The 27,681-nt window shown below is 36.7% G+C and overlaps 1 protein-coding gene across 3 annotated transcripts in view; it reads right to left on the reverse strand.

Moving 5' to 3' along the window:
- Positions 1 to 27,681, reverse strand: part of TBC1D15 (TBC1 domain family member 15) — a 64,543-nt gene that overhangs the window by 25,428 nt on the left and 11,434 nt on the right. For all 3 annotated transcript variants that reach the window (XM_010598887.3, XM_010598890.3, XM_023558979.2), the window contains exons 2-6: positions 21,043 to 21,141; positions 20,547 to 20,621; positions 13,089 to 13,227; positions 8,610 to 8,820; positions 997 to 1,099 (exon numbers count right to left, since the gene is read on the reverse strand). In XM_010598887.3, coding sequence (XP_010597189.1) covers positions 997 to 1,099; positions 8,610 to 8,820; positions 13,089 to 13,227; positions 20,547 to 20,621; positions 21,043 to 21,141 — 627 coding nt within the window. The remainder of the gene's footprint in view (positions 1 to 996; positions 1,100 to 8,609; positions 8,821 to 13,088; positions 13,228 to 20,546; positions 20,622 to 21,042; positions 21,142 to 27,681) is intronic.

Below are 27,681 nucleotides of genomic sequence, written 5' to 3' on the forward strand. Positions count from 1 at the left end.
AATTACAAACAAACAAATTTGTTCTGGGACAGTGCTGTGCTGGAAAACAGCAAAAGGTTTTTCTACTGCTAAGTCTCAGGGTTACTTCTAAGGTCCAACTGCCTGCTCATTCATATTTTGCAAAAACAGCTGCTTATTAAAGGTCTATCTTTAAAATGATTATTTTCATAATAAGAAAAATTGTTCCCTTTATTTTTACTTTAATTTTTAGCTGTCTTGTCTCCCCTACCCGAAAATTCCCTCTTTACCTCGTTAACCTCTGTCTTTAAAACCAAGAAGAGAGTACCTGGGACCCAGTAAGGACATTTGTTGAATGAATAAGTGAATGAATAAACAACCCTCTCTTTAGTCTCCCTAAATTGACTGTTAATGAATTCCAAGTGGCTTACCCAGTGACCCTAAACCTAGTCAATAAAAGCTACGACGATAAAAGTCTACTGGTGTCTAATTTCAGTACTATGCTAAAGGAAAGGCTTGCCCTAAGAGTAACTAAGAATAAATGAAGCTTCTGTATCTTATAACACAGAACATAGTATTATTTCCATAAAAGCACAGGAACTGGTTCCCTAAAGTCTGCACACACACCCACCTTCGTACCTGCCTTATGCTGTGTACAGGCAGTCCCCGGGTAATGAACGAGATCCATTCCTAAGTGTGTCTTTAAGTCAAATTTGTAGGTAAATTGTAACGGCTGCATCCAGTTCTTATTTAGCCTTACTCTGGTGCAAGAAAAGGCTCAGAGCCTTTCAATAATTTAAAAGCTGCACATGCAGCAAATGAAGGTGATTGTGATGAAAAATTTGTTGTGAGTAAGGGTTGTTTCAATCCTCTCAAAGGGAGGACAGATTTACATAACATTAAAGGGCAAGATGGAGTTGTTCCTATGTTGGTAACTCGGGGACTTCCTGTACTCTCTGAGAAGATGAGAGGTAGAAGGTACATAAAATAATGGAGTCAGGTTAATAGATTAATGCCGGACAGATTTCAGAAACATACTTGTATTAAACCATATGCTGGTTCATCAAGAAGATTTTCAAAAGACTGTGAAAGACTCTTATTCTGACAATTCACAAGAAGGGTCCTTTTATCCTGTGGAGAGCTGTAATAAAATGAAGGAATTTGTAGAAAATAATAGCATGCTGTATCAATTACTACCTGAATAATAATTATTGCATACTTTCATAAATGTACAGTTCTAGAACAGTTTCCCATTAATATATTATTAACAAATATTTAGTAACTATTTTTAAAGTGTTTCAGAAACTATATGAAACAAAATATAAAATTAACAAACATAAAAGGGTTGTCACCACCCACTGCCGTCAAGTCGATCCCGACTCATAGCAACCCTACAGGACAGAGTAGAACTGCCTCATAGAGTTTCCAAGGGGTGCCTGGTGGATGTGAACTGCTGACCTCTTGGTTAGCAGCCGTAGCACTTAACCACTATACCACCAGGGTTTCCAAAAGGGTTGTAGTATATTTTTATTCTAGGTAAAGCCAAAAGTACTAACCTACAAAAAAAAACCAAATTCTCATTTAGAGTTACAGCAGAAACATCTTACAATATATCTGCCTTTACTATCATAAAAATTAAAGAAAGCCATGACCTTTTAGGGTTCATCATGATACAAAATACACCCCTATAGGAAAAATGTCTTATTTTTAAATTGTTTCCAAATTCATTCCACAGCTTGGTCAACAGTATGGTAATGTAACATGTTAAAAAATACAAGATACAATACTGTAACAATTTTTAAAGACCACTAAGTATACTAACCATAACTATAAACACACTCTCATCGCCCTATTTAACAAAGTTATTACATACAGCTCAGTTAATAGTGTTTTTAATTCTTACTTATTAAGCTCTGGAAGCAAATCTATCTCCACATTTTCTCAATAACTATAGAATAAATACAATGTTTTCCAAATAAGCAACTGCCTAATTTCACATAATCAGATGAATTGTTCAATCTTTCTTCTCCTAAGTTTTATTACTTCGTAAGTCAGCTACAATAAATTCACAACTTTTCTGTCTTTAAAATAAAAATTAAATGTGTTATTTTGCTGCTATCTACCTCTAGTTTATTATAAATGCTTGAGATAAGAACTTTAATAACAGTTATCTCTTCTCAATTCTAACATAACAGGATGTAACAGCAATGCTAGGGAGATATGAAATCCAAAACATAATCTCATTCTTACAGTCAGAAATAGTACTCGATCTTCAGAAACAATAGTAGCTAATAAGCCTCTTGGTTTTTTAAAAGGAGCTAAGGTTGAGTCATGTGAAGTATGAAAAAATTAACACCTTTCAAAATGTTCACTTTTCATTAAGGACATTTTTCTGAACTTTCTTTTGGGGGGGAGGGGGTGATACCAATACAAAGGTCTACACATTCTCACAAAGAATGTTTTTAACAATAGGTCAACTTTTAAATGTAGCACCAAAAAAAGAGAAGGAATACATACCCAGTGCCGTCAAGTCGATTCCGACTCATAGCAACCCTACAGGACAGAGTAGAACTGCCCCATAGAGTTTCCAAGGAGCGCCTGGCAGATTTGAACTGCCGACCTTTTGGTCAGCAGCCGTAGCACTTAACCACTACGCCACTAGGGTTTCCTAAGGAATATATACGGGAATATATATTCCTATATAAGAATAATATAATAATATGAAATAACTTCTTTTTTCCCCCTAAAATAGTACTGCTGGTGCTGTGGTTATTACCCTGTTTCTAACAATAAATCAACTCAAAATATTTATTTAAAATCTAAATAAAAGAAATGGTCATGAAAATCAAAACACTGGCTATGCACGTAGAGGGGGAACAAATATGCAATCTTCAACTATCTGGGCTCAGAGGATTAGTGCTCCAGATCTAAAACAGTAGCCACTAAAGTGGAGATGAGATAAAATAACTGTCCACCCAGCAACTACAAATATTTTTTCAAAGGAAATATTTTATATTTTAATACCCAATGCTGTGTGGCTGGGTATAGGGGTGTAGAAGGCCAAGGAGAAGGAAAAGAGATGAGAAAATTTACATTTGGCTTCTCTGAAAGTAATCAGAAAAAAAAGGGAACAAGTATATCAGTAAAGAGATGTACTTCGGATTTCACAAAAAGCAAAGGCTGGCATTCTAAAATATTGTTAAATGTTTCCATCTAACAGGTTACCATACGGATTTAATCTATAAGTATTATGGACTCAGGGAAGTTGATCTCTCATGCCAACATTATTCAAGACTTTCAAACTCATTACAGCAGTAAGATATAACTTTTAATGATGCTAACACCAGTAATTCTATCAGCACCTACTAATAGGCTTACAGAAAACTGTGGTCCGGTATCACAACTACAGAAGCATATTTTCCGGAAACTCTGAAGTACTTTCCAGGCTTTGGAATGAGCCTTTCCTCAACGGCCTCAGAATAAATTCAAAAATTATAATAGTTGAACCATGTTTTGTGCTGTGATGGAGCAATAACTATTTCATACTGCTATTTAAAATGACCAATATGTAAGGCTAAAAAATAAAATAAAAACATCATTGCAAAGGACACCAATCAAAAAAGGTGCATAAAAAATAGAAAGGTATGTTAACAGTTACAATAACAAAACTACATATATAGCAAAGGTAATAAATGAAGGACTAGAACTTCAACTTGCAAATGCTTGGTACCATATGATGACACAACCATTTGGCTTTTTAGGGGAATACTTCACTGCTTGGAGGCTTGGATATTAATACAAAAATGGCCAAATACTTAAAATAATTTTAATGGAACCAATAAGCCTCATTCATATCCTAGTAACCAATTTGGTTCAAAAAAAATTACTTCTGGCTCATTCTTTTACCCAAGTGAATATCATGTTTTAAAGGGTGGTAAGTCAGGGAGAACACTAACAAACAGCAGTGAATATAACATTTCTTCCCCCACCCCCACCCCCCCAGTACATAAGAAAACCAACTGAAAAATATTAAGCCTCAGAAGCTGACTCATTTTGCCCTGACCAGTTAGAGAGACTGGTCCCAGTCCCTTCCTTGCTCTTATAAGGCTGCCCATCTCCAGCGCATCTGCAATCTCTGCTCATTCCTGGGGTAAGGCAGGCTCTGCTCCTGCAAGGGGGAGGCCTGTGGTTTGAGCAGGAAAACCTAGCACAGTAGGGGGAATATTAGGAAGGCAACATGGCCACAGACGCAAGACATGTTCTTCAATTTAGCTTAACCAGAAAGATCAGAGCCAGTCTGGTTCTTACATCTCTTTCAACTGGTTTTGAACTCAAAAGAAGATGAGAAGGATGACCTTAGCGTAGGTTGACTAACCTCCTAAAAAACCCAGTGCCGTCCTAGTGAGGCCAAAACCAAGATTTTGCTTGGCTATTCGCCTTCCTTTTCGTCTCTACAGTAACCTTTGACCACAAAAATGAGTCAGAAACCATCATTTTACTTAGAATAACTGCTCTAGGGACAGGAAATGAGACCCTCATGATACCTAGCAGAAGAAAAAATTGGAGGTAATATTTGAGAGCTTTAATTTCTTCGAACTTTAACTTAAAAATCTGGAAATGCCATTTATTTGGATCCTAACTAACAAGAACAAGGGCTTTTAATTTCTCTTTAAGAACTTGCTAATGGGACATGGCATATACAAATCTGGGACTTTTTTTGATACTGGTGACTATTTGGAGTATCTTTTTATTCTACAACTTGGACTCATTACTTAAATCTCTGGTGGGCTATATGACACAATGTAATGAAACAATTTGTGATGGGGAAGAGAATAGGGAGTCACTATTTTCAGCCTAGAGTACAGAGGGGCCTTGGAGATAAAATATTTGATATACTATTCTTGCACATTTCAGACCCTTCAGGGAGCAAAAAGTAAACCCTCCCTCCCCCAGAGTCACAGGAGAATACACAAAGGAGAAGTGGTTAGTATTAAGGGAGTGGCCTTATGAAGGAGTCATTTTAGACAGCTATTTGCTCCTCCAAAAAAAAACCCACCATAAAGTTTGATCATAAAGTTAGTGATAAAGTCCAATGAGAAGAGAACAAAACGTAGGGAGGCCAGTCTCCTCTGCTGGTTTTCTCACTGACCAGGTCATTAAAGGCTGCAATTAACCACTTAGGCTCCTATCTCATCCCACTTTATCCTCCCCTTTTTTATCTCATCCTTTCCCAGAGCATCAGTTACTATGCACGCACTAAGACTTACATATTAACCTATTGTAAGCTCTCATAGTGCTCTACATCTCTTAATCAGAGAACTTATCACAGATTAAATTTTATATTTATTTGTGCGTTGATTAATATCCGTGTCTCCCACAATATTACAAACTCCATGAAGGGGCCATGTCTTTTTTGACTGCTGTTGTCTTTCTACTACTTGACAGAGTTTAGGGTGTTTCAGGAACTAAAAAAAGAAATATGTGTTTCAGGAACTGAAAAAAGAACTATGTGGCTAGAAAGTAAGAGAATGACATGGGATGAGATTTAAGAAACAGACAGAAGTAAGACAAGACAGGTCCTCTTTGACTATAGTTCAGGAAGTTTGGATTTTATTTAAAGTTGCACTGAGACTTCTTTAAGTTAAACTCTCACATCCTTTGAATGTTTTTCATGTGACCATTCTGATTCCTTTCATTATACTGGTTATCTCTTTTTTGCAGTATCAGATATAAAAAAAAAAAAAAAATCTGTTGAACGAAGTGGGGAGGGGGAACCATGTATGGAGGAACATCATTTCCCTGGCCTCATGTTTCCAAATGGAAATAAGCACTTCTACTAAAACAAGTCTCCTCCTTCTCAGGGGCATAGATGGCTGAGACTGACAGAGTAAGATACATGCCTGGCATAACCCCTTCCAGGCTATCTCGTTCTCTTGGATCTTTCTGCCACCAAAGAAGGTACTTTCTGGTCTGCTCTCATTCATGTCATAAATGTTCTGCCCTCTCTAGGGATGCCTGTGGTTGTCCAGAAATGATAATAACTAGGTGAGTTCAAAACTAATTTGAGGTGAATTATTATGAAGTTGCATGCCTAAGCCTCCCCAATAATATTTTTATCATCATCTGTCTGATTCTTATGTATTTAAAATGTTTAATGAAGGTTTCACCTTCATTAAACCAACACCAACAATACACATTCAAGGTACACATAACCCTATGTCCACCTGAGGGGTTGTCCGGTCTATCCTTCAACCAAATAGGACACTCTCTGCCTTATGAGCTAAAGCCTCTCTCCTACTCTCTATCTTTGGAGTCACACAAATCAAAAACTCACTTCTTATAATTACTCTTTCAAAAATATACATCAAACTGATAATTACCATGCCATTTATTCCCTCAACTACTATTTATCATGCATCTATTATGTGCCAAGCACTGTGACTAGGAATTAGGAAGAAAATGTAAACAAGATAGGTGCGATCACTGCCTTCTTAGAGCTTACATCCTAGAGGATGAATACAAAAAAAGTAAACAGGCAAAATTATTTTATGCTGCAAGTGCCATGAAGGAAGCAAGCAAGGGAATGAGAAAGGGAAGGGAAAGATAGTGGAGGTGGGAACCTATACTAAACGGGAAAGGAGGCTCAGGAAAGCCCCTCTGAGGAGGTGACATTAAAAAGATACCAGACAGGGAGAAGAATATTCTGGGCAGAAGAAACAGCACAAATAAAGGGCCCTAAGACAAGAAACGGTTTAGGGTGTTTCAGGAACTGAAAGAAAATCATCTGACTAGAAAGTAAGAAAATGATATGAGATGAGGCTTAAGAGACAAAGACAAGACAGACAAGACAGGTCCTCTTTGACCATGGTAAGAAGGCTGGATTTTATTTAATGTTGTACTGAGACTCCTCTAAGTTAAACCCCCAAATCTTTGAAATGTTTTTCATGTGACCATTTTGATCCCTCTCATTACACCAGTTATCTCTTCCTTGCAGTATCCTAAGTGTAGTACATTTAAAATGCAGCGCCTAAAATTAAGCCTAGTTCTCCAAAGTACACTCAGGCCAGTAAAGGGGAGAGAGGGACTACCACTTCCCTCATCCTAGAAACTATGCTTTAATCAATAAAGTCTCAGATCAAAAGTTACATCACAACACTAATACTGAGCTTGCTAGTATACCAGCACCCCTGAGTCTTTAACACAGGCTACTCACCAGCCATAACCTTCTGCCCCAATCACATCCCTCCTAAAATCTTCTTAACCCCCTAGGTGGGGGCCTATTTACAGCTTCTGACCCATATATCAACAACTGCGACTAACTTTCTTATAAGTTACTGGTACTGACGAACACACCTAGTGCCAACCAGAGGTCAACGTGTTAGGGGAGAGAATCTTGTGCCAAAAAACACAGAGCCTACAAGGCTTAAGACTACCAAAATCTTCCAATTTCTGGTACTGTGAGGACATCCTTAACGTACTTAACGCTCATCTTCACCGTTCCCAAAGTCAAAAACCTTGACTTCTCCCTCCTCCTTACCACCACATATTCAATAAACGACAAAATCTGCCTTTACCTAAATACTTCTTCAATTTATTCACTTCTATCTTTCCTGTCACTCTCTAGGTCATGCCACCATAATCTCATCTGACTAAAACAGCCTGCTTATATGACTTACAGGATCCCTCGTGCTCTGGCTTTTACTCAGGTTTAGCCTTGGCTTTGACTTTGGTACCCTCCCTGTCCCACAGCTGTGATAATGAACTACTTTGTTCTTGATTGTATCATGTTTGTGCTCATCCCTCTACCTACAAACCCTTACTCTGAATGTCTTTCATACTAAGGCTCACTCATTTGTCAGGTCTCAACTTAGATGTTAACTTCTTCTAGAAAGTCTCACCTGACTCCTACCCCACCCCTAGTGTGAACTAGGTACCCTTCCTCAGAGCTCCCTCCTCGGAGCCCCCAAAGTACTTCGTACTTCCTCTATCTTAATTTCTCAATTTTAACTGCCATTCACTCTTCAGGAGCCTTTACAAGTCCATAAACTGAGTCTCAGAGATCCAGGGACACTTCTGTTTTGTTCACTAGTGAATACCCAGCAACCAGAACAGTGCCTGACATGCAATAGATGCCAAAAAAATACTGAGAAACAGAGAGAGAGACAGAGAGAGAGAATGTGTGTGTATACAAACACACATAAATAAGTAAATATAAGACAGAAGACTTTTGGAAAGTGAGGCCTTGTCTTACTTATAAAAAATTTCATAAAGGATTAGACTTGCCTGGCTTAGATTCGCAACATTACAAATGCAACTCAATGTTTAACAGAAATTACATAATAAAAGATAAGTTGGGTAAATGCATAATCCACAAATCACTAGTGCACTTTCATCCATTTAACTGTGTATAAAAAATACTGGACTACTTTTTTAAAAAACAATAATAACGTGGTAAGTCTCAGATAAAATTAATTAAAACAGCAAAATTTTATTCAGCCACTAATCCAAAGAAGACAATATTCCAGAAAAAACAAAGCTACTCGTGCCCTCACATGCATATAGGTCACTGAGGCCCAAAAGGCAAGTAAAAGTTGTCTGCCTTGGGACAAATACAATCCAGTTCAATAAGTAGAAAATAATTTGATACTTACTCACACAATACCACATATTTTTCAAGAGAGTCAATCAGTAGTTTGCTATCTCCTTGATGAAAGTGCAGAGCAGGGAGAACGACGTCATCCTTTAGACAGAATACCAAATACGACCAGCCCATACCCTCTTTGTTTTGCTTGATTGATTTCAGGTCTGTCAAACTGAACAGGAATGACCATTTGCTTTTCCCATTTCTATGACTTGGAGCATCTTAAAAACAAGAAAGTGGGGCAAAATATTTTTGTTCACCTTTTTAAAAGGTACTGACAGCGCTCTTTATGACTGCCTAAGAAAAATTTGTTGAACCTAGGGAATCACTGCAACACTCATATTACCATGGCTCCACCTGTTATTATAAATTGCAATTTACATTTTCTTAAAAGAATGATTTCTTTTTAAAATAGCTATCTCCACACACAAATTCAAAACTTGTTATCCCTATTCAAAATATAAAGCTTGCCCAAAAGTCACCACAGCTTTGGTAGCAGGCAAGCTGGATTTGAACCACAACACCACTCTCTTACTGAATGATTTGGGATAAAGAACTGAAGCTCTTTGAGCCTCAGTTTCTTCATCTGTAAAATGGAGATAATTATACTTACCTCCCAATGCTATTCTAAAAATTAGATAATACTTGTCAATGAACTAGTACTGCACCAGTATATAGTAAATATGCAATAAATGTTAGCCTTTCCCACTCCCCCCAAATAAAAATGATGTGATGCTCTCTTTAAAATTATTTATTTAAAAAAAAAAAAAAACCTGTTTCTCCACTTCCTTTTACGATTATTTTTACTAGGCTACACCGACAATGAAGGTAAGCCAACTAGTATAAAAAATAACACTGAGGTGAATATACAGACAGAGAGATATTTTATTTGCACAAATCTAACAGTGGGGAATTGAAGATGAAAAGACAACTAGCTTATGACTGCTTCAGAACAGAATGGATGTACCCCATCTTTCTGCTAAATCAACTTTCTACAAATGAAGGCCTCAGCTCAAGCCAAAGTATAGCTATGTAAAGTAAGCACCTTCTGAATTTGTGGACTGTTTATATAATCCTAGGTTTATGAACAATATCATAATTAATAACAAGCAACTGGAAGATTTAAAGAAAAGAAAGTTATTTTTTTCTCGCTAATGACAGAAATACTTATAATTAATCTATAATCTAAAATGCCAGGTTATTTTAACATTTTTAACTCAGACAGAAACATGACAAGTCTTTGAAATTTTAAAAAGTTTTTTCTCAAATGTTATTCATATGAATTGTCATACTATCCTATTATTCAAGACCTTCATCAAGTCTGTCCCACATTATCAATTCCACAAAAATATATTATATAGGACCTGATCAAAAGACAGAGCAATCAGTGTTGACCTGCATGTATGTCACCTTTCTTTGTAGTCAGGAACACTAAAATTTCATCATCTCCAACAAAATCTTCTAAGCTGGCACAATGAAATCTACAGTTTACAGAAATATCCACATGCAAAGAATACAAGCATACTATTTCATGGACAGTTCAACAATTACCATTTGAAAGGAAGTCCAAAAAAGCTAAAGTAACTTATCTATCTACTAACTTGCCTAATGTCTACAACATACCAAATGGTGAACTCGGATCTAAGGCTGATTAAGTGCCACGTGTCCAGTTGTCTACTTTATATCATGTTTCACTGTTATTTATATTACAGAGCTCATAACACCACTAACAAGGTAATAGCAAAGTGAGAACAATTTTAAGTTCCAACTTCTCAATAAATCATTTAAGTGTGACTGCAGTTGGACTACCTAGAGAGGACAAATAAAATTTGAAAATAGATACTACTAGATTATAGGTAGAGACCAAAAACATCTTCACAGTAAAACAGCAATGAAGAACTAAATATAGACAACTTTTTTAAATTAAATTCTTAAATTGCCCAAAGAGTACTTAATTCAAAATAAGTAAAAGAATATCATATGGAAAATATTAAATACTACACACAGGCTATGAGAATTAACAGAAGAATGTGCATATTCAAGAGTACAGATTTTACATAAATTTTCCCTCACTGAAGAGAAACATATTACATATTTAATGCAAAAGAAAATACCTCACACATTTCATGACTTCAAACTGATAAACAGTGAGAGAGAAGTCACAAGAAAATTCTACAAGTCTTTTCGGTAGAATATAAGCTTTATGAGAGCGGGAGCTTTACTTTGTTCACATCTATATCCCTGTGCCTAGAAGAGTACCCAGCACAACAGTAAGGACTCAAAGATGCACGGAATAAACAAACAGCCTAGTATCAAGTCAACAAAAAAGTAATCTGCAATTTAGTCTGCTACCAATAGCTAGCCACAGTAGAAATGGTTAAAAAGGAAATGTAGTAGAAGAATCCAAGAGTTAATTCAAATTTCCCTTCTTTCTTCTTAAAGAAAAGGTAAACAAAATTAATTGATTCTAAGAACTTACTATGTCACCAAATATGTTAAAAATATCTACACACTGACATGGGAAAACAGCAGAAGCAAAGTATAACAGGATAGCTCGGTAAGTCTCCATATGTCTGAAATAGAATTAACAGCAACGACATGACATTTTATTTGCATGAGTTTCTACAACATGATAGCAGTCTGTTGTTTTGAGAAGAAATATTTTCAAAACATTTGATATGGTATATAAAAACACAGGACTTAGCATTATAAATGCTTATAAAATACAGAGATAAATGCTTTTATGAAACATAAAGAAGTCTTCAATAGTCAATTTTTTAAAGGTTTGTCCCAAGTCTCCTTTATGCATCACCAAAAAAAAAAAAAAGTACAAAGTAAAAAATGTAAAGGTTATTAGGTAAGAAAAATAAAACTTCTTCTTTGAAAAAAATGCTTTTAAAATATGAAGCGTGTTTCATAATAGCATAAATTTAATTTCCGAAACCTCAAGCTAACTCAGAAAACGTCTCCTTAATTTTTAATACTTAGAAAATAACGGCTCCTGACTTAAAGGTTACTGTACGACCAGCAACTTAAGGAGTATTTACATCTGTGCATTTCTGCTAAGCTATACAGCTAAACAGAGGGTCTCAATCCTGACTGCACATTAAAATCACCTGGAGAGCTTTTAAAAAATACAGATATCCAGGCTGCATCTCCAGAATGTGGTCTTACTGGCTGGGGGAAACTCAGGCATTGGTAGTTTTTTAAAGCTTCTCCAGGTGATTCCAATGCATAGCCAAGGCTGAGAACCACTGATCTCAAAGAGATTACTTATTGTCAGATTATACCTTTCTTATCCATGTAATGCTTCTTTCTTTTATGTAATTCTGAAAACTTACTCGTTTTGCTCATTTCTATAGCCTGTCCTGTTTTATTTTCAAGAATTTAACAATATTAGGCAACAAAAGAAAAAATAGTAATTCACACAAACCAATCCAGAAAATCCAGTTTAGAGAAGTAAAAAAATCACCTTAGGTGCTCCATATACTAAAATCCTGTGGTTTCAGCTTTCTTTGACATTTGGCACTGTTCTAGAAAGAACCTTCCCTCTCAGTACAAAGGGAATGTGAAAAGGAAAAAAAAAATGACATACATATGAATGAGCGGATTGCTGGCAAAAGCTTATGAATTACTATTTATTTAATTAACACAGTTTCCTAGAAATGATAAAGTACAAAGTATAACTACTGTATATGAAATGATTCCACAGGCCATACCTGAAAATCAATTTTACTCAGTAACAATACTATATAAATGTAGTGATACATGTGCCAGTAAATTTGGCCAGCCTTTTTCAAATCTGGTAAAACGTGGATAAATCCTAAATCTAGACCAAAAAACACTGAGATAAAATATCCTTTCAGTTATACAACACAGAAATCAAAATTAAAAATAAACTTAAGATTTTAACTCTAGAATAACATGTAAGGAATATGGTATACAACCTACATCTCTTACATGAACTAGCATACACAGTAATGCCAGGCTGGTCTTTTTTTGTTAACTACATGTAGGTAATCACCACATAACAAATACAAATTTTAAATAAATATACAGAAAAGGGAACGGTCAGTGAATATATGTAATGAGACTACAACAAAAAACAGGTGGTGAAAATTCCAGTAAACACTGAAAACTAGAATGGTACGGTTTAGTTGCATACTCCATCTCCCCCTGCTGCTTTAAGATGAAATAGCATGACTTTTTTTTATTATTATATTAAAAATGTGCATGAAAGACAGCCAAAATTTTTTAAATGTTTGTATTTTCTACCATTAATAACTACAAAATAGAATAAGCATTTTTAAAACCTCTTCTGAAGTTACAACAACAAAAAATAGATAAGAAAGGATGTAACTAAATGTATGGTAGTTATATGTATTAAAGTACCAAATCATCCTTCTTCATTAAAGAATTTTCTTTGCATTTTTATTTATTAGTACATTGTAGCAAATCAGTTTAAGGTACCTAAAGTTTTAATTCATACCTCCATTGGTATGTGGTTTCTTTCTAAATGAAACGGTGTTAACCATGTCCCACTCTGCTTCATAACTGCTCAGATGTTCCATTCCTCGATGAACTCTTTCTTTGGGGGCCTGGGTCCATTCTACAACTGAACTGGAGTCCTAAAACAGTTATAACATAAAATATTTATGGTCTAAAACTAGAATTTAATTTCAATCCATAATATCATCTCAGATTCTATATACATTAAGTTTGTAGGTTGTGGCAGACAATGCTAGTAGAAAACTGAACATTATTTCCTCTACCCTTCTCCTGTGCCATCTTTGCCAAAAAGCTTGACCAGCCTCCCTTGCAGATAGGGCTGACAGTGAAACATAAACAGAAGTCAACTGTGGGAATTCTAGAAATGCTTCTGCTTTCCTAATAAAAGTCTTATTCCCTTCCCCCTTTTTTCTCTTTGAACACAGCTGTGATGCCTAAAAATATGGCAGCCATCTTATGACCATAAGAGAAAAAGCAAGAGAGCCATTGCAAATAGCTCCCAACCTCCAGACTTCTAGTTATTTGAGGAAAATAGTCACTTAAGTCACCACTGGTTGCATAATCTCTTAAGGGAAATGAAAATTAGCCAATTAGTCAAAAGCTACAAATAAGATATTACATGTGTAGTTTCATAGCATTTTCAATTTTAAAACAGAATAAAACCAAAGTCTAAAGGATTATAACAACAATTCGACTAAATCAAAAAGTTTAACTTCTATACAACAAAAAAACACCATAAATAAGTTAAACAAAAAGAGAAAATGTTTCCAAAATATATGACAGACAAGAGAAAAGCACCCAGAACACAGAAAGAACCCTTACCAATCATTTAGAAAGAGGTAAACATCTAAACAAAAATAACCAAATAGTCCGAAGTCAAAAAAGAATATAAAATGCCAAACATACAGAGAGGTGTTCAACCATAGTAGCAATCAGAGAAGAGCAGTTAAAACAAAATTTCATTTTTTTGCCCCAATTAAAAATACATATCAAATATGGAAGTGTAAGGAAATAGGCTCTCTCACACTACTGATGACAGTGCTCCCTAGTACTGTCTCCAAGGGGGCAATTTAGCTATATTTATTGAAATTCAAAATATGCATGTATTTCACCACAATAGCTCTCTTCATCACCTACGCTAGAGAAATAAATGCACACGTACACAAATAGGTATATGCAAGAATTATAATTGCAGTATTGCTTTTAATAGTGAAAAACTAGAAACACCATAACATCCAACAATTGAGGAATTAGTCAATAATAGGGCTTCAAATGGTTTGTTTGTTCAGATTTTAACCCCTACTGAGAATCTGCATTTCTAACAGGTTCCCAGATGGGCAATCCTAAGGCTGCTGGTTAGGAACTACTTCTGAGAACCTCTAGTGGAGTAGCGGTTCTCAAAATGTATTATACATAAGAATCACCTGGTGATCTTGTTAAACTGTAGATTCTGATTCAGTGTATCTGGAGTGTAAATGCAAATTTTCAGCAGGGGTTTGAACCAGAACACATAACCAATTCAAAGCCATGGTCAATAAACTAAAGGACAGTCAATGAAATACTACACAGTATTATGGAGTACCAAGTTTTGGTTCATGATGATGGAAAAATCACATTGATTAAGGGTAGTGCATAACTGCTGTCAGTAAGTTGTACACCTATAAAAAGTTAAATTGGTAAATGGTATGCGACAGATATATTTAACACAACAAAAAAAAAGGCAGCGGCTGAGGGTGCTTATATAATCAAACTCCTTGGTTTGGGGGTTTAGGGTCATGGTTTCATGAGACACCCCCATTAATTGGCCTAATATCGTGTTTTGTGCTTCTGTTCTACCTCCTAGTTCACTGCATAGTGCCTGGGGTCTTAAAAGCTTGTAAGAGGCCATCCAAGGCACAACAATTGCCCTCTATTTGCCTGGAGCAACAGGGAAAGAAAGGAAGGAGTCAAGAATAGAGGAGAAAATGGAATGTGTAGCTAATTGCCTCCATGAACAACTGCTTCCTTTGCCATGAGATCAGAACTGGATGGTGCCTGACTATGATTACTGAAAACTTTGACCAAAGATTCTACAGAAAAGTCATGTACAAAAGCGGGAAAATACACAACAGAATTACCAATTCTCATGCAATCCAGACTCTCTGGAGCTGTGGAGGCTGGATGACCCCTGAAAACTACTGTCCAGAGAGAATCTTTAAGCCTTAAACCAAAAATATCCCCTGAAGTCTTCTTAAAACCAAACAACAGTTTAGCTTAACTAGTGAAGAATGTCTGCCTTAAGCACTGTGCTCTTCTAAGGTCTATCCGTATGGGATCAAACTGACAACAGTAACTCGGAAGATTAGACAGAAAACTTTGAGGGCAGTGAGTTTATGTCAATGTGGGAGGAACAAATCAGAAAAGGAAGGTGAGAATGGTTGCATAACTCAAAGAATGTAATCTATATCACTGAATTGTGCATGTAGAAACTGTTGAGTTGGTGTATGTTCTGCTGTGTATATTCCCAACCACAACAAAAAAACAAAATAAATTATTTAAAAAAAAGAAATACTACACAGTAGTTTAAAGACTGATATATATTAAGTATGTAATAGTAAAACAAAAAAGTTGCAAAAATGTATGGAGTATAATGATTATGGAATTATGGAATAATTATGGATTATGGAATAATGCACAAAAGAAAACCAAGTCTTTCTACACATACATACATAGATATGAAATATGCACCAATAAAGGTCAAGAAGGATGTACGCTAAACAGGACCAGGTGAGTGACAAGGTCATGGTCAAGCAGGACTTCAACTTGCTATTAATTGAGTATTTTACAATAGGAATGTATTCATATATTGCTGGTAAAATTCTTTTTAAAAAAGAAAACTTGTAGGACCAGGAGAATACTACAAAGCCGAAAGAAAAACTAAGAAATGAAAGTTAACTGAAAAATAGGGGAAAGAAGTGAGTAAATAAAATTATAAAGTGGGGTGTTTTTTCTCCCAGGTCTTTGCTCATATATAATTTTCTCAGGGAGCCCTCGTTGATCACCCAATTTAAAAAACACAATGCCCACCAACATCCCCACCAGTAACACATACAATTCCCTTGCCTACTTTTTCTGCACAGCATCTATCATCTCTTGACACAATGCATATTTTACTTGTTTGTGTACTGTCTCCCCTGCATCCATTAGAACATTAGCTGAAGAGGAACAGGGATTTGTTCTGTTCCTAGCTGTATTCCTAGAAGCTGGGACACAATAAGCACTCCAGTATTTGTTGAATGAATGAGTGAAGTCCACAATTCAGACAAAAATAAAGCATCTTAAGTCCAGTTCCGAAATGCCAAATTAAACACATTTACCTCTGCTCCCTTTTGTGTAAAACCAACAATAACAAAAAAAAAACAGGACAGAAGGGGAAAAAAAATAACAACTGAAAACAAAAAAGCTGATGGATAGTTTAGACCTGAAAAAGCCGAATTCTAGTACAGCAGTAGGGAAAGCTGGGAAGCATCCACAGAAATGCCTCAACATCCAAAGGATACCAACTGGTGGATACAGTACTTCTGGAAATAAGGAGAAAAGTCAGGCTGAAAAGAGGTCAACCAACAATAGTCCAGAGGCTCGAGGCTTATTCATTAGAGGTAAAGCAGAATATCTCTGGATTAGGGGAAACCAGCACATGAGCAAAGGGTAACTGTACTGAAAACAGGAGAATTAATTGAAAGTTCAACTATATAATAAAGTTGGCAAGACTCCCAGCTCTCTGCGTCCACTCAGTTCTCACAACACTGGCATTCAGGCTTGCCTTCTCCAGGCAAGAATCTGCAGCTTCTCTGGCAAATTTGACTAGCCCAAAAGACCTAGATTCTGACATCAGGGATTCCTTAAGAGCCTAGCCAGGTCACCCTAAGAAGAGCTCTGCCATTACCATGCCTACTACTGTTAAATATGAGCACCACACCACAAAGATCACCAAACATCAAAAAAAAAAAAAGGCAATTTAGAAGAAATGGGCTATACAGAGATGAAGACTTCTAAAAAGTTCTCACTAAACTTCTCAGAAATAAGAAGGGATACTACAACCATGAGAAACAAAATGCTATAAAGGGGGTGGGGGGGGACACTCAGAACAAGAAAGATGCCTGAGAAATTAAAAACACAGCAGAAGTGAAAAAGGCAGAAGAAGAATTGGAAGATAAAGTTGAGGATATTTCCTAGAAAACAGTACCAAAAACAAAAAAAATTTTATTGAAGGTTTATGTTCTAGACTTCCTAGTCCAAAGAATTCCAGAAAGAAAACAGAAAACAGACAGGAAGAAATCATCACCGAAATAATTCAAGAACACTTCCCAGAAAAAAAAGGACATGGGCTTCCATATTAAGAGAGTCCATCAAATACCCAGCACAGTGGATTAAAGACCACAAAGATACATCAGGACATCTAGAACACTAGGAACAAAGAGGTAATCCTAAAAGCTTCTAGACTGGAGAAAAAAATACATGATCAGGAATCAGAATAGCATTAGATTTAACATCATGAAGGAAACTAGACATACCTAGGGCAATAACTTTAAAAACCCAGAGGAAATTTTACTTCCAAACTGGAATTCTATGCCAGTTAAACTCTCAACTCAGAATAAGGATAGAGAAGTCTAAAATTTTTTTTGCTCTCTATATGCTTTTTCTCAGCAAGCTCCACCAAAACAAGGGAATAAATCAAAATAGAAGACAGCATGGGATACAGTAAACAGGGGGACTAAAACAAAGGAAAGAGGCAAAAAGAAACCCTAGGATGACTGCTGTACAGCAAACCAGTCCAGACTGAGTTGGTCATAAGGCTCTGGGAAAAACGTCTCTAAGGACATGAAATTAATGTCCCCATGTTTTGAGTAAAAAATGTGGACAACTGAAAGAGAGTTTAGAGGTGAATGATAATTAAAACCAAGCTAAATCTCTGTTTTCTATAGTGAAAAGTCACCACAATATCTAAATTGGAAAAAAAAAAAAATCAAACAGCAGCATTAGAAGAATGTTATTTAGACAGAGGCTGTAAATAACCAAAGAAACAGAAGGTTTGATTACGATTGCCTTAGGAAATGGAAAATTTGGTGGGAAAGTGAAGGTACCTCTGATTTTCATAATAAACCTTGTAAAACTTATAGGATTTATGTAGAAAAATGTGTAATTCAGATAAAAATAAATTTTATTTAAAAAATCTTTTATATAGTTTCTAAAAGAAAATATTAAAACAGGGAGGTAAGAAAAGAATAAAAGCATGAGCAAACTGGAAGCACAACCATTCAATAAAGAAAATGTTGTCACTATACTGGACTGGACCAAAAGCAAAGAAGTTTCCGGGATAAACCGAATGCTTCAAAGGTCAGCAGAGCAAGGGCGGGGGTTTGGGGACCATGGTTTAAGGGGACTTCTAAGTCAATAGGCAAAATAATTCTATTATGAAAACATTCTGCATCCCACTTTGAAATGTGGCGTCTGGGGTCTTAAATGCTAACAAGCGGCCATCTAAGATGCATCAATTGGTCTCAACCCACCTGGATCAAAGGAGAATGAAGAACACCAAGGTCACACGATAACTAAGAGCCCAAGAGACAGAAAGGGCCACATGAACCAGAGACCTACATCATTCTGAGACCAGAAGAACTAGTTGGTGCCCGGCCACAATCGATGACTGCCCTGACAGTGAGCAGAACAGAGAACCCCTGAGGGAGTAGGAGATCAGTGGGATGCAGACCCCAAATTCTCACAAAAAGACCATACTTAATGGTCTGACTGAAACTAGAGGAATCCCGGCAGTCATGGTCCCCAAACCTTCTGTTGGCACAGGACAGGAACCATTCCCAAAGACAACTCATCAGACATGAAAGGGACTGGACAGTGGGTAGGAAAGAGATGCTAATGAAGAGTGAGCTAATTATATCAGGTGGACACTTGAGACTGCATTGGCATCTCCTGTCTGGAGGGGGGATGGGAGGATAGAGAGAGTTGGAAGCTGGCAAAATTGTCACGAAAGGAGAGACTGGAAGGGCTGACTCATTAGGGGGACAGCAAGTGGGAGTACAGAGTAAGGTGTATATAAACTTATATGTGACAGTCTGACTTGATTTGTAAATGTTCACTTGAAGCTCAATAAAAGTTAATAAAAAAGTCACTATAATACTTCCCCTATCCATTATAAATTCTTCCCCTATCTCACATCATATACAAAAATTAACTAAAAATCGATCATAGATCTAAATGTAAGAGTTAGAACTATAAAAGTCTTAAAGGAAACACATGAGTAAATCCCTGTAACCTTGGCTTGGTTACAAAAGCAAGGCTTTCTTAAGATGTGACACCAAAAGCAGAAGCAACAACAACAACAAAAATTAAATTTCAACTTTTTTGAGATTAAAAACTTTCATGCTTCACAGGATACCATCAAGAAAATGAAAACACAACCCACAGAATGGAAGAAAATATTGCAAGTCACACATCTGACAAGGAACTTGTATCCAGAATAAATAAAGAACTCTTACAACTCAACAACAAAGACAAATAATCAAAATGGGTTGACCGATTTGAAATCAGCATTTCTCCCAAGAAGATATACAAATGGGCAATAAGTACCTGAAAAAAATGCTCAACATCTAAGTCATTAGGGAAATGCAAATCAAACCCACAATGAGGTAAGACACTAGGTTGATTAAAATAAAAAGAACAAGTACTAACGAGAATGTGAAGACATAAGAACCCTCAACCACTGCTGGTGGGATTGTAAAATGGCACAGCTGTTCTGGAAAAAATTCGGTGGTTCCCCAAATGTTAAACACAGAGTTACATATTATCCAGCAATGCCACTCGCACACACCCAAGAGAAATGGAACATCTGTCCAGACAAAAACCTGTACACAAATATACAGCATCACTCCTAACAGCCCCAAAAGTGAGAACCACCCAAATGCCCATCAACTGATAAATGGATAAACAAAATGCAGTATATCCATAAATGGAATGTCATTCAGCAATGAAAAGACAGGAAGTACTGATACATGCTATAAGATGGATGGAACCTTGAAAACATTATGCTAAGTGAAAGGAGTCAATCACAAAAGAACACATATTATATAATTTCACTTATATTAAATATCCTGAACAGGCAAACCCTTAAAGACAGAAAGCAGATTAGTAGTTGTCAGGCGATGGGGATGGGGGTACTGAGGAGTAACTTCTAATGGGTACAGAGTTTCTTTTTTAGTGTAATGAAAATGTTCTAAAACTACATATCGGTGATGGTTCCACAACTCTGTGAATACACTAATTTTACACTAAACTGTACATTTTAAAAGACTGAATTTTATGGTATGTGAATTATATCTCAATAAAGCTGTTCTTTAAAAAATGGGATTCCCTTAGTTCCACGTTTTTTTTTTTTCTTAAATACCTTTCCAGCATAGAGAATACTAGAAGAATCTAATGCATCATCCAATGGTCTCCAGTCCACTATTACTTCAGAATCCTAGAGAAAGAAATTATCAATTATACTTATTATCCAATAATATCTTACATTCTTAGTCACATTTTTATTCCCTAAACCCAAAAGAAAACTTTAAACACTTAAGTATTATCACTTCAAATGTAAAATATCATATGTAAACCACTGTTTGACAACAAATGTCATATACATTAATTCTTACTTTTCATTATAAAAAAATTTATACTAATGCAGCTTCTGGAATAATAAGTTTTAAAATATTTCATGCCATTTTACTCATTTATTCAAAGAATTTTATTTCAAAATCATTTCCACGTTAAATTTAAAACCATTGTTCAATTACAAAATTCTACCTTACAGATAAAATTCAAACTTTCTGATAATGGCCTAAACATGAACCACTACCATAAACACTGATTAAATGAAACCATTAATAGAAACATACCTTTTCTAAAACACGTAATATTCCTGAAATCAAGCCATCTTGGTCATTGGTCTTTCCACAAGACGAGTGAATATACACCCCTTCTTGTTCATATATAATCTGGAACAGCAAAAATAAGATTTATCAAACTTTTTATTCAGTACTATTTCAATCTTTGCTAAAAAAAAAAAAAAAAATTAGAGGATATTTACCTCCAATGCCTGGCCAAGTTTCTGGTTATTTCATATATAAATGTTTTATTTTAAAAACATCACTCAGGCTAAAGAACACTTCAAATAATGATAAACTGGACGTCTGCTTTGTTATACATGAAAGTTTGTTTTACTGATTAGTAATGATCATAATCCTGACCTTCTCCTAAACAAAAATGTCAAGCTAACTATGTGTCTTAATTTGCAAAGCGTGACTTTCTGTGTCTGAGCTTTGTTTCACAACAAAAACATAAAAATAACCAATGAGAAACACAAAATGTGAAGTTTTAAATAAGAATTTAAACCAAATCTCAAGGGTACTAGAGAGAAATTATCAGACGTAAATCATGTCAGTGAATTCAACAATGGAAGAATATACCCTGAGAAAAAGAAAAGGGGTAAAGACAGATCAAGCAGAAGATTTGAGAGAATAACACCACAAAAGACAGGCAAGAAAGGAATGCTATTGTTGTAGGAGTACATACAGGCTACCAGTGAGATGGCGGGGGGCGGGGAGGATCCTTTAAAATAAATTACAAACTGGTATAAAACCACGCTACAGATGTGATGATGACCTTTAGAAACCCAAACATCTATTGGCACATTCTCTAAATGCATAACATCTGACAAGATTCTTGACTGTCTTGACAATGTCACCTCTCAGAAAGTATAGGAGAGAAGAGAATTAATGCAGACCAACAAAAAAGAAATGATTATTCACAAAAACTATGGGAGAAAACAGACCATTTTAGAGTTTATAACAACAAAAGAAAAAAAATTTGGAACACAGTCAAACATTCAGACTAGACTTGAAAAATACATGTATACAAGATACAGGTATTAATCCCACTAAGAACAGAAAGATAATCCTACATAACCATTTCCACTTGCAGACAAGATGAAGTAATGGAGACCAATTTATCCTCTGCCAGAAATAACTTTAAAAAAAAAAAAAAAAGACCAAGTCTATGAATGGTTTTCAAAATACTATACATCACACAATAAAGACAGTGATTGTGGAGGCATAAAACAAATGAAGTAAGCCCTACAACTGCCCCCAGCTCACTGTCTTGAGAGTTTCCAGCCACAGCAAAGGGTGAGAAACCTCAGGAAGCACTCAGTGGTCTCCTTGAGTTGAGGAGACACAGCCTGGAATTGGGGAAGGCCAAGGCAGCTAGAGTTCACAGGACAGAGTAGCAGAGAAAAGAAAACCTGAGAGAGAGAAAACTCAAGAGATTTATAGAGTCCTCCTCCAGTATTCAGCAGAGTACTGATCAGTGCGTGTGTATTGGTAAACTACCCAAGGTGTGTGTAGGGGGTGGGGAGGGGACAGAACCCCATGAAATGACTAGAAGAATCAATCCACAGGCTTACACGGAGCTGTTTCTACCAGGGTGGAAAACCTCATAATTCACAAGGCATTGGGTAGAGTACTCAGAATGGTCTTGCCTCAGTCCAAAAACCCTACAAAACAGAGCAGAACTGTCCCACAGAGTTCCTAAGGAGCGGCTAGTGGATTCACACTGCAGACCTTTTGGTAAGCAGCCAAGCTCTTAACCGCTGTACCACCAGGGTTCCCTTGCCTCAGTAGTGGGGCAAAATTAATCCTACACTAAATCCTGTGCTGATCCCATCTAACAAAAAGTTTAAAAGCAAGACTCAAAAGTGTCAAATTGTTTCCAAGTAACTTAAGCATATTCTAGGACAAAGCTCAAGAATATCTTGTAAAACTACAAAAATATCTAACACCCAAAAAGATAAAATTCACAAAGTCTGGCATTTAGTAAAAAATTACCCAGGCATGAAAAGAGACAGGAAAATATGACCGGGTGGGGGAGGGGGAGAGAAAAATCAATCAATCAGAAAATGATCCCAAAATGACAAAGATGATAAAATTAATAGACAAGGATATTAAAGTATCATTGTAACTGTATTCCACATGTTCAAAAAGCTAGAGAAAAGATGGAACTTGTTAAGACGGAAAAAAAAAAACCAAACTCACTGCAGTCGAGTCAATTCCGACTCATAGCGACCCTACAGTTAAAGAGGAGACGCTGACAATATTAAAAAGATCCAACTGAACATCTAGACATGAAAACTACAATGTCCAAGATAAAAAATACACTGAGTGGAATAAATGGCAGATTAGATATTGCAGAAGAATACTGAACTTGAAGTCATAGTAATAGAAACAATCCAAAATGAAACACAGAGGGAAAAAAAAGTGAACAGAGCACCAACGAGCTATAGGAAACTTTAAGTGGCCTAGTATACACGCACGTGGAGTCCCTGAAGGAGATGATAATGGAGAGAAACAAACAAAAAAATTTCTTTAAAATAATGGCAGAAAATTTTCCAAATTTAATGAAGACTATAAACTCACAATGGAGTCCTGGTTGCACAATGGTTAAATTCTCAGCTGCTAATCAAAAGGTCTGTGGTTCAAACTCACCAGTGGCTCCACAGGAGAAAAGACCTGGCAAGCTGCTCCCGTAAAGATTAAACATAAACGAAAACCAAACACAATGCCATTAAGTCTACAACCCTACAGAAAAGGACAAAACTGCTCCGTAGAGTTATTAAGGCTGTAATCTTTATAGAAGCAGACTGTTGCATCTTTCTCCCATAAAGATTACATATAGCCTAGGAAATTCTGACGTAGTTCTACTGTCATATGGGGTTGGCTAAGAGTTGGAATTGACTCGACAGCACATAACAATAAACCCAAAGATTTAAACAGCTCGATGAACCCCAAGTGCAATAATCACAAAGAAAATGATACAAAGGCACATCATAATCGAATTGTTCAAAATCAGCGCTAAAGAGAAAATCTTAAAAGCAGCCCGGGGAAAAAAGCATTATGTACAAGGATAACAGTAGATTTCTTCCCGGAAACAATGCAGATGAAAAAACATTGGGAGCAACATTCTTAAAAATACTAAAAGAAAAGTACTGTTCATCTAAAATTCCATACTCAGAGAAAACACCTTTCAAAAAGGAAGGGAAAATAAACACATTTCCAGATACATAAAAGCTAAGAAAAATCATCACCATCAGGCCTACACTACAAGAAAAGTTAAAAGAAGTCCTTCAGTTAGAATAAGTTATGCTAAAAGGAAATCTTGATCTACACAGAGGAATAAAGGTCACCCAAAATGGTAACCGTGAACAAACATACCTTATTCTTCCTGTTATCTAAATCTCTTTGACTATTTAAAGCATAAATAAATACAGAATAATGAACCTGAAGTCAGAGTAATAGAAACTATCCAAAATGAAATGGGGGAAAAAGCGCTGGAAAAAAAAAAGTGAACAGAACACCAAATTGCTGGAAGAAAAAGTAAAATACATGAGAAAAATAGCAAAAGGGCCAGGAGTAGAGAAATGGAAGTATACTGTTCTAGGTTCTTATACTTTATGTACAGTAGTATAATAACTCTTGAAAGTAAACTGTGGTAAGTAAAAGATACATACTGTAAACTCAAAAGTAATCACTAATGTAACAAAAAGCTGTAAGTAATGAGCTAACAAAGGAAATAAAAATGAAATCACGAAACACACTCAATGACAAAGACGGAAGGAAAAGAAAACAAAGAAAAAAATGGGACAAATAGAAAACAAACACCAAGATGACAGACAGACTTAACCGTATCACTAATCATATCAAATACAGTCTAAAGAACCCAACTAAAAGGAAGAGACTGTCAGATAGAGTAAGAGTAACAACTAATTTTATGTTTCTTAAAAGAAAAGCATTTTAAATATAGACACAAATAGGTTTAAAAAAAAAAAAAGGACAAAATATATCACGCGTAAAAAAAAAAAAACCTAACCAAAGCCGTTGCCGTCCAGTAAATTTCGACCCATAGTGACCCTACAGGACACAGAAGAACTGCCCTACAGGATTTCCAACAAGCAAATGGTGGATTTGAACTGCTGACCTTTTGGGAAGCAGCCAAACTCTGAGCCACTATGCCACCAGGGTTTCCGTATCATGCTCACACTAATCAAAACTTGAATATATTTACTTTAGACAAAAGTAGATCATCACTGCAAAAAGAATATTACCAGGTATGATGATCACTTCATAATGTCAATGCGTTAAGACGCAGAAAAATCAGTAACAATATAGAAGACATCAACAATGCTATCAACCAACTTACCTAGCTGGCACTAATAGAACACTCCATCCAACAGAATACATATTTTTTTCAAATGCACACAAAACGTTTACCAAGATTGACCACACTGGGTGGGGCCAAGATAGCAGACTACTCAGACGTTTCTGGGGGTCCCTCTTATAAAAAAGAACCGAAAACACAAATTAATCCATTATACATGACAATCTAGGAGCCCTGAACATCAAAGGCAAATTTGATGCATCAGACCGAGTTGCATGGGGAGGAAGAGATGGTTCAGAAGCAGCGAGGGGCTGCCAGAGCTGATCCAGCGGGAACCAGCACCCCGTAGGCCAGATCCCTGGAATGAGCACAGTGAGGCAAGCAGCGGCATTCAGGACACGTTTTCCACAGCAGGAGAGACCGAGCGGCGAAGAGTTCACTCACACCTCTAGAATCAAGGAAAAGCAGCAGGCGCTCTTGGTGAAAGATAAGTACTTGCATCCAAAAAACAACTCTTTGGAAAAAAACTCTCTCCCATTTAACTGACCCCTCCCCACTCCTCACTGGGCCCCGAGCTGGTTTCAGTGATAAGCCGCTTTCCCTGGGCTGGAAGTAGGACTTGTCGTGTGCCCAGAGCCATCCTCCCAGCCTTGGAGAAGGAACAAATTAACAAACGGGGGGAAAAAGTAATTTGCCAGCTGCCCTAAGCTGAGAACTCAGGGCAGAAATAGCTCCTTTGCCTGAGTAGAGGCATAAAGAGTCCACAGACTTTGAATGGCCTTGACCCCTACACAGACCTGTGTGGGCCCATTTCAACAGCATAGGCCCTTGTTAGCACAGTACAACAGGGTACATACCTGAAGTCTAACTTCAACTGTTTCAGCTATATGGTGGAGAGGTAGGTTCATGGCATTTCACATTGCTCTACCTATTAAACAGAGTCCTCACCTACCCACATCAGGGGCCTGAGGACTGGGGGCTGCACCCACACCACCTAGCCACCCTCGACAGGGGTCCAAGGATAAGTGGTGCCTCCCAGTCCTTACACCCAACAACATCAGATGCCCACAGTCTGGCTGCAAAACCCACCCACCTAAGTGCCCTAGGGAACAGGGGCACGCTTTCCTCACAGACACTCAGGGGCAATCGTTAGTCCCCTGCCTTGCACAGGATGTGATCCCCTACTGCACCCAGATACCTGCACCTACACCAATCACCACTGCTCGTCTAAGACTGTAGGTGAGAGCCTACACTACACACTTTGTAACCAACTACCTGGACACCTGAGCTGAATCCATACGAGAAAGGTTAACAAACTCCTGGGCTCATACACCTAGTAACTGCTCTATCCACCTGGTGACAGGACCTTAGAGCTTCAAAGGTGCCAGTAATCAAACTAGCTCACTCAAGCAGCCTATTTGGGCATACTGAAACAAAACAAAACAAGAAGCTAGGACACAGTAAGCAGACATAAGTAAATACAATAACTTATTGATGGCTCGGAGACAACAGTCAATACCAAATCACATAAAGAAGCAGACCATGATGGCTTCAGCAAGCTCCCAAAACAAAGAATTAAGAAACCTTCCAGAAGAAGAGAACTTCTTGGAACTACCAGAGGTAGACTACAAAAGATTAATATACAAAACTCTTCAAAAGATGAGGGAGATCAGGCAAAACACAGAACAAGCCAAGGAACACACAGATATAGCATTAAAGGAACTTAAGAAGATTAGAGAAGAGCATAATGACAAATTTAATAGGCTGTAAGAACCCACAGAGAGACAACAAACAGAAATCCAGAAGATTAACAATAAAATTTCACAATTAGACAACTCAATAGAAAGTCACAGGAGCAGAATTGAGGAAATGGAGTCAGAATTAGTGAGACGGAAGATAAAGCACTTGACTCCAATATATTTGAGGAAAATAATTAAAATAAAATTTAATAAATTAGATAAAATAATTTAAAAAAATGAAGAAACCCTAAGAACTATGTGGAACTCTATCAAAAGAAGCAACCTACGAGTGACTGTAGTACCAGAATGGGGGATAACAGAAAAATTGTTGAAGATCTGTAGGCAGAAAACTTCCCTGATATCATGAAAGAGGAGAAGATATTTATCCAAGATGCTCATCGAACCCCATACAAGGTAGATCCCAAAGAAAGTCACCAAGACATACTATAATCAGACTTGCCAAAACCAAAGATAAAGAGAGAATTTTAAGAGCAGCTAGGGATAAATGAAAAGTCACATACAAAGGAGAGTCAATAAGACTAAGCTCTGACTACTCAGCAGAAACCATGCAGACAAAAAGGCAGTAGG

The sequence above is a fragment of the Loxodonta africana genome, chromosome 4 (genome assembly GCF_030014295.1).
Source record: "Loxodonta africana isolate mLoxAfr1 chromosome 4, mLoxAfr1.hap2, whole genome shotgun sequence".
Lineage (NCBI taxonomy): Eukaryota > Metazoa > Chordata > Mammalia > Proboscidea > Elephantidae > Loxodonta > Loxodonta africana.